Source organism: Styela clava, chromosome 8 (genome assembly GCF_964204865.1).
Source record: "Styela clava chromosome 8, kaStyClav1.hap1.2, whole genome shotgun sequence".
Lineage (NCBI taxonomy): Eukaryota > Metazoa > Chordata > Ascidiacea > Stolidobranchia > Styelidae > Styela > Styela clava.
Window position 1 is genome coordinate 23,315,147 of NC_135257.1, and position 11,181 is coordinate 23,326,327.

Consider the following 11,181-nt stretch of genomic DNA (forward strand, 5'->3'; position numbering starts at 1 on the left):
GTTTTAGGGTTAGAATATTCTGAAAATAGCCTGGAAAGGCATAACCGGGCACAATATTCGCATGCTAGCCCTAAATGTGCCGCTACTGCTATTTTTCATTTTTTGACCACTGCAACCCTTGCTAATTTTATACGTAAATTATAGCATTTAACCTATATCAATTATACCAATGTATAATTTCGATGATATACTGAATGACTTTGCTACACACTCAGCTAGTAAAGGTACCTTGACAATGTTTTTGAACTTGAGTAAAATGTGATTATTAATTTTCCATCACAAAATCCTAATTCCAGTTATTAGTCCTATCATTACCTTGACCGGTCCCCATTCTTTTTTACATATGACGCCACAATAGAACGCAGCGCTAGTCTTATGCATACATTCTGTATCCAACATTATTTATTTCCATCTTATCTAGATATCTTATCATTGCAAGTTGAGCGTACTTAAGCTGGTACCGCCCTCCTATCTATAATTAATCATCGTCGCTTGAAAACCCATGAAAAATACATTCGAATGCAATCACACCTACCTACACAAGTGCGTGGCCTCTAACGACCAATTTCCTGAAATGTGATTGTTCATTGTTATACTTTATTATGAAACAATAACTCATGCTTCCTTTATATTATGACGTAAAATTTACCCAGACAATAATGGATTATACACAGCGTGTGGTCTCACTTTTTCTCGTGATCAGACATGAAGTGAACATATAGGGCATTTTGCTATGTTGTTATTGTTGCTTGGGTAATCGGTGTGGAAAAACCGCGAGTCTCTTGAGTATTCCAGTACTCAAAGTTTGTTGAAACCGCTAAAATGGTTTTAATTTTCATGAAATCTGGGAACATTTATTCTGTCACCCGAATTCGCCGATATTTCCAGCAAACTCGTTTCTCAGCTAAAATCTTACTGTACCCGTACCGATGCACTGTCTCCGTGCCTATTTATAATAGAGCATTGCTTGTATATCTGTAGAGGCTCATACACACCTTCTCAAGTTGTAGTTCAGTGGTTTGCGCAATAAGAGGCAAGCGATAAGCCATTACGTTAGAGACCCTGCTACGACGAAACCACTTTGCGAAAATTGAAATGCGATCAAATAAATGAGTTTGTATAACCTTGAAAAACTCTATCACTTCAACCTTAAAAACAAAGTATGCTAAGCATAAATTAACCGAACGGTATTAACCGTACTAATGCCTTCATTTTATGAGAAAATGCCAATACATGAACTCGAAATTCGTATTATGCGTCATTACAGATTAGTTGTGGCGTCTTTGCATCAGAGGACTCTTACAATTAGCATAGGCTAGGGTGTCTCATCGTTTATATCAGTAGATTGCCTCCGATGTAAACATATTCTTCATTATCGCAACCCACTCGGCTGCCCTTGATCTAATTGCTTTTGTAGTAGGCTCGTGAGCTAAGTTTCATGATTTTTCTTACTCCAAACGTCTCTCTGATATCTCGGATAAACATTTCGTTTAGAATATTATGACTTTGGTGGAAATACAAATGTGGTGATAAATGTATACGCTATAGAAGTAAAGGTCCAAATAAGAATTTTTACGTACATATTTAAAATTATAATCCCGACTGCGTGTGCAGCTGCCAGAATGCAACTATTTGGCCTAGTTTCGTGGCGATGCAAGGGGTATTTCTTTAAAAAATGGAGAAAAAAATTGGTTTAAAACAAGCCCCTGTTTTAAAACACGATGTTTTTTTAGAATTGATAAAAACAAAACCCTACAGACGACTGACCGTCCTGGCGGAGTGTCAAGATTAAATGCAAAAAATGTTTCCTTGAATTAAACTAGGGCCAAAATTTGATGTAAAAGGCCCCAAGAGACTCAGAAAAGTAAGTAATAAAATGATGACATTCATGAAAAGTAATAGCTTTCAAACGATTCCTACCATCGTGAAATAATGGAATTATTAAATCGATTGATCCATTGCGATTTTATCCCAACAACAACGCTAAGAACAACAGTATGTACGCTTCATGTCCATATAGCTACTCACGTATCTCAGTCTGACTGCTGCTACTGACTCATCATCGTTATCAATTGCTGATATTTCTTGCCGATCAAACTCCTGGTTGAAACAATGTTTTGAATGTTTATTTATTCTAAAGAGCGGGAAGCCTACGAGACGGCGTAAAATTATATGGTAAACAACTGTACGATATAACAATGGCGGGGAGAACTCTTACAGCCTCAAAGCCATTTGAAGGAATTTTACTGGGCGTTCCCGATATTTGTCAGTGACTTCCAACCATAACTTCACTCAGTCGGGAATCTCCTTCATTTCTGAGAGTGCGTCTTCCATAATAATTCTATGAAGCAAGAGTCGCTCTTAGTATTTTAGTTGTTGTTCATAACTTTACTGAGAAATAAGTATCCTTTGCTTCTGACTGAGTGCACATAATGCATCTCCATAATACTAAGTAGTTACAGAAGCTGTTGGCATCTCAGTGCTTACATATCACTTCGCTTAGAAATTAGTCTTTTTTCGTGATCAGATTCAGCGATCAAAAATGTCCAAATCTATCTTTCATTTAACCGACATTGTCGCATAGTTTGGGCTTCTAGCCCGGCAAACATATTGAGTTATCGACTTACCCCGGCTGTGTAACTTTTAGCTTCCTTTATATCGGACGATGGAAGCGCTTGGTGTGTCGTCATATATTGGACACCTTAACAAAAATCGTAACAAATATTCTAGAAATGTTGTAGTGTTATTATATAGACATAAGTAAGACAAGAATAAGGCCATGGTTTCTGTTTCTTTCCACTTAGGTGCCCTCAAGACGTATCAAACCAATCCCCTAGAAATCTCATATCAAATTAAAGTTTAATATATTCACTAACTATTAACAATCTGAAATGTTATATTGATAAAAATATTTATTTCAAGCACTTCGTGCTGAACAATTGTGCGAAGGCTCTGTGTTTGTTGCGGGTAATTTGATAAGTAATACAGGCAGAAACACGCGTAATTATTGCTTCACAATAAAATAATATCCCATCCCTGTACCCCATCCTATTTTCAGAAGCCTACCTAGAATACCGCCTGGATGAACAACAAAGGTATACCTGGTAAAGCTATGTGGAATATCCTGAATCGTCTAGGTTCGACACTTTCAATTTATTTCTCCGCACTGTGTGCTCACAGCGTGTGAGATCTTCAGCTCACAAGTCATGGCATCAAAAGGGTTTGGAAAACACGCTGACGATTGGGCAAGCATGACAAAATTGTTTAAACTTTCGAATATAACAGAATATTTCGTATATACTTACTATCTGAAAGATTCTGCTTGGTCCTCGCAAACATGGCAAATTTACTCACAGGCGTTTGAATATTGACCGGATGGGACGAGGTTGAGAACACCGAATGCTGAGAACCGTAACCGGGGAAGCTGAAATAACCGGGTATTTTTGTCAAGAAATAATAATGAAAACGCGCCAGTGTGTCACAGACTGAATTCAGTGATTTTCCTACACCCTCCCCCTCTACTGGTGGTAAACACCCCCCTTAATTTTGAGGCGTTACACCACACTTTAATTCCCAATTTTATTATAATTGTATTTGAATATTCAAGAATGCGGCGTATAATACTAGTGCAGATGGTCTAATACAGGGTGGTCCAAACCCAGGCCCGCGGGCCACATGTGGCCCGCCGCTTCATTATTTGTGGCCCGCGTCACATTCGGAGAAGAATCAATAATTCGCATTTCAAATCGCAATTAATTAAAAAAAACATATCGTTACATATTATTGATACATATATTTGACACTGATGTCACTGAATTGACTAGTGTTATATATGGCTATAGCTGGGGCAAATAGCGAAGTGTAATGATGTGCTTGACACTGTTGGCAGTCTAAATTATTATCTGGCTTTCTATCTTTTTGGTCGGGAGTATATGCCAACAATATAGGCATCATAGAAAACTAAAAATCGAATGCAGATTCTATTAGCCTGGGATGGCTATGGTTGATAACTATGTGTTTGCACAATAAAAGTGTTTGTTCTGTATTGCACTGTTTACCTATTCTGGGCAATATTGTGACCCGCGAACAATGAAAAAATAAATTTGTGGCCCGCGGAGCCGACAACCTTGGACCACCCTGGTCTAATACATAACATATTTTTATAAGTTATAAACAGTTCCCTCGTTCCCCACCAAAATGAAAAGCTGAGGAGCATATTCGAATATATATACCAGAACATGGGAAATCAGTACACATAGCCGTGAAGTCTTTTTGCAATTTGAAATTCTCGTAATCCTGAAAAAGCCGGTCCTGTCCCCGCCATTTACTGTGAATGCTGATATTTATTCTGTCTTTGGCGCCAACGTCTGGGCAGAAATTCACTGGAAAACTACGGCGTCGTTAGGGAACATTTAACTGGCTTTATAAACTAGAGATCGCACACAAGGTATGCCTGATCCAAAAATAGTGGCTACAATTTTTACGACGTCATAACTATGACGTATGAATTGACGTCATTCAAACAAATACTTTGAGCATTTTGATTGAATAAGCATAGAGTTTGCCGGTCCCGGAACCGAATGCCACAAGAAAGGAATGTGCATGATGTACAAAGGTGGCTAATTTGGGATGAATTATCGGGCGAGACTGATGGAAATTTGGTAAAAATTAAAAGTACTTGACCTGTAGCGACTTATTCAATAAGGTCAGATGATTTATTTCGAAAACGTACAAAAAAATGCAATCTTTTCCTAACAAGATAACAATATTTTAGCGAACGATAACGTAACTTACTTCTTCTGTCCTTGTAGAGTCGTGGGCTCGGGTAGAACTGCTCCACGTGAGAATTTCCGGGTTGTCATTGTGGGGTAAATCTTACAAAATAGGTAGATGCTAATACTGAAATAGTTGGAAAAATAATATTATGCACCGTCACATTTTAATATGACGTCTTTACAAGCCTCCGAACAAGGCTTTGTACAAGTATTCATTGCTAGGCAACGAGCTGATGTAATTGTTCAAAGAACGGATAGTTTCCAGTTTGGTATTGTAGCGATTGTGAACTATAACTATGGATTTTATTGTTATTTAACTCCTTCGTACTAATAGCGTGTTGATTTCAACAAAAACAGGTCACTCCAATAATTTCCCCGATGGTGATTCATCGCAGCACTCCCCAATAACTTTAAAAGGTACTACCGAAGTATGTTAACCAAGATAGCGGAGACCGGGACGTAGTATGTGTACCAGGTTAGGGTTAGGGCATAGTTTTCTTCCAATTTTTCTTATTTTAGTTCCATTACGAGTTCGGGGACTAGCCAAGTGACTCCCGTAGTATTTGAAGTTATGTCCTAACCCTAACCTGGTACACAAACTACGTTCCGGTGTCCGCCATCTTGGTTCACATACTTCGGGAGTACCCATTAAAATCCATAGTTATATTCCACATTCGCTACAGTATTATCTATCCATTTTATTACATTCAGAGTGAGGTAGTCATGGCCAACACATGGAGATAAAAACGGGATTTTTAACTTATGCTACAATTATAGTAGAGTCCTATACTTTGTAAATATCCTTTTATGAGGATCAGTGTTACGTCTACGTCAAATTGTGTACATGGCAAAGTTTAAAAACGCGTCCCGTTGACTGACAATTGTTGTTGAGATGAGATACTTGTACGTTTTTATTTGAGTGAAACACGAGTTTTCAACTATTTCCCATTTGGAATTATTTTACGATTTAAACCTTTTGCCCTTTTTGCGACCCTGTCCAAACGGCCTGAAAAAAACTAAAATAAAAGTAATAGCCTTCCACCGACTTCTTGCATCTTCAACAACTAAACGTTTGAAGTTGATTGCTTCATTCGGCGCGGAGGAGCGGTCCGTCCTAATAACAACAAGAATTTGTCAAAACTATATTTCACCCACTTTCTCTCCCGGTGTTGACTAATTTATTCACGATTGCTTACGCATGATCTCCGTGCATACATAGCCAGATGGTCTCCTAATTTATTTTCTGTGATTAGTTCTTTAACGCGGATTAGGACAATTAGTGGAATTATGCATAATTGATTATTCAAAACCATGTTTTCAATCAAAACCAGGCATGGGCATACTAAGGCGCGCGGCTCAAATCCGGCCCACTGGGTAATTCATTATTACCCGCCTGACGCTGCCACAACCAAACAGAAACCCAATTTTGAGGTTTTAGCTAAAAATAGCTCAAGGAATTTGTTGGGATTGCGCGACTAATTTTGTTTTGGCATGAGACCTATTGTTTTTTGCTTTTGCAACACTGTAATTATGTTCATTAAATGTATCTTTTAAATCACACTTACATGATCCGCCAATCTAGATGGGCAGGTTTTGGCCCCAGGTCTTAAAATCTTGCCCACCTCGGCACTAAACTAAATTCAGCTAACAGCGCTGTGTATAAACCTGTTTTATTTTGCCCTAATCCAAGCTATCAACCATGGCCTATCGGTTAAAGCAGGGGTGTGTAACCTTTAATACAGTAGGGTACAAATAACTGGGTGAAACCACGGGCCGCACCTTTATCTAACTTAGGATTTCTAGTAGTTGCAAGCACAAACATGTCCGTTATTGATCTCATGACATGCATCATTCGCTTCGCACAAACTAGTTGTTAGGGCATTGTAACGTCATAGGCATAGATAATAAATTGGACACATGTATTGGCTTTGCAACGCGAAGGAATTGCTCGCATGTACCTGACTAAACTAAATTAAAATCACGTTTTGCGGGCCGCACGCCATTCAAGATTGGCAGTTCTCCGCGGGCCGCATAATTATCTTTGTGGCAACGTATGACACCGCAGTGGGGCTCGCCCTCTGCCAGGCCCAGCGCAAATTCTAGGATTTGAATATTAAATTAGAAAACTATAAATTAAAATATTGTATAATTTCGATGATATACTGTATTTCTTCGCTATAGGCGCAAGACTCGTGAAATTAAGTTACTTTATTCGTAATTTTTTCCTTCGGTAAAATGTAAAGACGAATTTATTCCTCATTAAAAATCTTAATATTCTGTTGTTGCTCTTGGCGACCAATTTAATTCACATAGGGCCCGCAATAGCTGTAGCCGGCCCTGTGTATTTTTCAACTTTCCCCGTGTCTCTTGAAATCCTTCCAACACACATACACTTGTACGTTAACTAGCGTTTGAATCACCGACTGCAATTATGTGGAATACTAATACTTGGTTATACATAATAAATTTTGATACTTTGAAAATAAAACGTTTTGTTTTCTGACATTTTTGGTAAAAATTTCTATTTAATTCAAGTTTACTCAAAGTAAGGTGCCAAACCCTTAACTGGAAGTGGAAAGTACAAACTAACTATAAATTTGCAACCGACCACTGAAAATCCAAAAGCTCATGTTTAACCTTCTACGTAGATTTCAGTATGGATAGCGTAACCCAACAATTCCGGTGTTTTCATCGTTCATCTCTGTCCCAAGCTTGACAAAGCAATAATCGAAGCCTAATTGTACCATAAATTCGTAAATATGGCCAAGCATGTCCCTATCTCAATTCTCAAAACCTTGTTCCGGGTCAAACGACCCCCCGCTGAGATGAAATTAGCCTCTGTTATCGATTGGTTGTGTTTGCGGGTTATTTATGTCTAACATGGCTTTGAAAATCATAATCGTCGCCTTTGTGTGTGTTTCGTACGTTCTCTACGAACAAGGCTATAGGTAAGTAGAAATTGAGAAACCGGCGTGACAAGTCTAGTTGAGTTTATTTTTTCCAACCAGAAAAACTAACAACAATCGAACACAAACAAGAGAGCTACGCACAAATATATGGACACGTTAGACCAGAGCGAATCAGTCCTTACCGGTACCTTTGACGCTACCGGTACCCTCAAAAAAGTTCTGAATTTCCAGTAGCAAGAATTTTGCAGAATCAAAACGTACAGCCAGTCATGACACTGACTAAAATCCGTGTTCCCATGGATAAAAAAAATACAGCAAAATTTTAGACGAAATATCAAATTTCATAGAATTCACGCAAAATTTTGAAATAAATAAAAGTAATAGCCTTCTAGCAAAAAAATTAATCTTTAACCACTGAAAATTTCAAAGCAATTGGTCCAGTATTCGAAGAGAAAAGCGACTTTTTAAAAATGTGTCAAAGAACAACAACAACAACAACATAATATTGAAACGATCGTTATGTCCACTTCGTGTCCAACTACGAGAAAATAATAAAGACACAGTTTTACTGGGGAAGAGAAGTCACGGGAAACCAAAGCTGGTTATCGAGCTGCGACACCCGAGGTTCAAATATATAATTTTAAAAAAGTTGAAATTTTAGAGTTTGAAATCCACTGTCTTTTACGCTGACTTTCAACATTATCAGTAAACAGTTGTAAAGGAGTTATTTCTCCAATTGTAGTATATGGTCGACATTCGTATTTCTAGGTGGGATATTTTGAACAATGTGTTGACTGGATAAAAAATGGACAAGAACTTTGAATTGGGTGTCGTATAATTGGCTATTCAACGTTAGCATTGAAGGACATAATTAGATTGAATGGGTTACTCATTTTTTTATTTTACATTTTTTTATGCTTTGCGCCCTCTCGTCGCCACACATATACACACTTACTTACCTGCCTGCCTTTACTGTTTTGATTGCTTTGTCTTTGTCACCAAAATGAACTTATTATATGCAACTGCTGCAATATATTCTTTGCAGAATCTTTAACTGGGGATCGGTACCTTTTCATAGTAAACTCAGTTATATGTGGCGCATCGTGCTAAGCGTTTGGAATACGCTCACCACCGCATCTCTGATTACCCTTCTAGGGATCGGAGGTTCGAATCCCATGCGGGGATGATCATGTGCGAGAGGATTGCTGGACTCCTCGCCGCCGTAGGCTTCCTCAACTGTCAAGTCCATGCTTCCGGAAAACAATTAACTGGCTAACTAATCCCATACCCGACCTGGACTGGTAACCGGACGAGAGGCCGTGATTTGCCATATGATTAAACCGTCCTATCAGCTTTCTTCTCCCCCGGGATAAATATGTAAATCCTATACTATATATTACCAACGTGACTTTATGCAATCCTTCCAATTAGTACTCTTTCCACTTTTAGTTGAAGGCTCGACACCTTGCTTTAAGTATACTGATACACATTCTAATCTATTTTTTTTTTCATCACTATAACCGCTTTATTTCCTATTTTTCATATCCACCTGCTGCCCCTGCTCATTCCAGATCTCCCCCGTGTGTCTTACTCGACTTCCTCTTAAAAATATCGTAAAATCAAGCCATCCTCGGGAGAAACATAAAGAACTAGTGCTGTAGCTACTACTCTCCCGCAGCGAGAGAATTATAACATGTATTGAGCGATAGAGAGCAATCAGCTACGTGGCCAACGACACACTTCATCGTTTCTAGCATGTCCCCCCCAATATAGGTGAGAGTTTATCCCGGATTGAGACTTCTGCCAAAATTATCCTGAAATGCTAATATATTCTGCGCGGGCTGATTATGCTGATCCTTTAGTTGCTAATTATTACGTTTTGTACGTGATAATTGAACTGACGATGTGTATTACCGCATAATCAATATGATTTTAAATATTTAAACGCGGGATTATTTTGTCCAGTAACGTTCATCTACTGATTATGTTTAATCCTACATGTTAGGCGTGTGTCTATCGATCGGTACATACTTCAGGTATTTTGGCTGCATCAGGTGTCGGAAACCTTTTTCGCCCTGCGTACCGGTGGTAAAATTTCTTATTGAAATATTTTCACGGGCGGCCTTTCCAAAAACGACTCTCTTTATTGAACACGAATGAATCGTTTTGTTAAATTATTATTTTTATTACTGATTTAAATGTTGTTGTTGTTGTTGTTGAATCGCTTTTCTCCGCAACTAAAGGACAAACGGGTTCTGATGTAGGACAAAAAATGTCCAAGATGTCAAAGGAAAAGTCCTATGGGACCCGATATTTCACTAAATATTCTGTTTTATTTTTATCAGGGAACAATTCATTGCGAATACCCTCGAACGTATTGCTTTTCAGCAAACTCTGAAATCCCGGACTTTACCACCGTTACCGAGTTCGCTGAAATGATCGGCGGACAAGTGTATTAGAATCAAGTTTTTCCATGTTTCCCTAAATATTCTGTTTTATTTTGATTAAGGGAACACTTTTTTATTCCGATTCCGAATAGCCCGACCACCTACATATTGCATTTTAGCAAACTTCAAAATTTTTCAGGCTCTTCCGTACCGAGTTTGCTGAAATGATCAGCTCGATAAAGTGTTCCAATTTTTCATAAATGAAATTCAATAAATAAGTACGAGATAGTGATAGAAAATCCGATACGGTCGACAAGAACCTATTTCTGCCATGCCTTCAAATTGCCACTCTCTATTACCTATGCCACACAGGAATGAACAAATTTCTGCCTATTTTTCTGTCAGGAATAACAATCATGAGTTGCTACTTGCTACCGTACTTTGGGTCCAATCTCAATACTCAAGTCGCTATTTATGAAAAAAGGCCTAAAGCGGCTCAAACCGCGGAATGATACGGAATCGTCATCAACTTAACGACAGTGAACAATTCGACTCAAGACACGGATGACCTTTGACCTGACTAGGGACTTCTCTACCCAACGCCAGTTTATGGAAGCTACATCAGAACGGGATTATAAAGTTGGATATATACGAGTGATATAGCGTGATTAAAAGACAGTATATATCTGTTAGAGAGAGAGAGTAAGAGAGAGCAGTGGTTTTTAATTAGGCTTTCGTCACTCGTCAGTGCACTCCAAAGGTTCTGCAAGTTTACATTCAAATTCTGAAGTCTATATTATTATATAAATATATATATATATTTTGAATATAATTAGGTTTGCCACTTTTATTAACTTGTATTAAACTACGCTTTGGATATCATTTTGTGGTGCTCCAGAAGTATGCGCACCAAGATGTCGCACAACCTGAATCCTAACCGATACACACATACTGTGTTCAGGTTGTGCGCCATCTTGTTTGGTACCATTTTGTTTTGCCAGTATTAGGTTTGCTTATACATAATTACAATCCAGACAATTAAACTGTTGGCTGTTGCACATGGGTTCCTCAAGCTTCTGATTTGTTTATTGAGGATTCGCTCCACCAGAA

The 11,181-nt window shown here is 38.3% G+C and overlaps 1 protein-coding gene across 3 annotated transcripts in view; it reads right to left on the reverse strand.

The window, feature by feature from the left end:
• The window catches only part of LOC120345892 (uncharacterized), a 42,775-nt gene extending 37,878 nt beyond the window's left edge, over positions 1–4,897 (reverse strand). For all 3 annotated transcript variants that reach the window (XM_078115299.1, XM_039415477.2, XM_078115303.1), the window contains exons 1-4: positions 4,795–4,897; positions 3,306–3,424; positions 2,628–2,701; positions 2,029–2,100 (exon numbers count right to left, since the gene is read on the reverse strand). In XM_078115299.1, the coding sequence (XP_077971425.1) occupies positions 2,029–2,100; positions 2,628–2,701; positions 3,306–3,424; positions 4,795–4,862 (333 nt within the window). In that variant the 5' untranslated portion in view covers positions 4,863–4,897. The remainder of the gene's footprint in view (positions 1–2,028; positions 2,101–2,627; positions 2,702–3,305; positions 3,425–4,794) is intronic.
• Between the last annotated feature and the right edge of the window lie 6,284 nt (positions 4,898–11,181).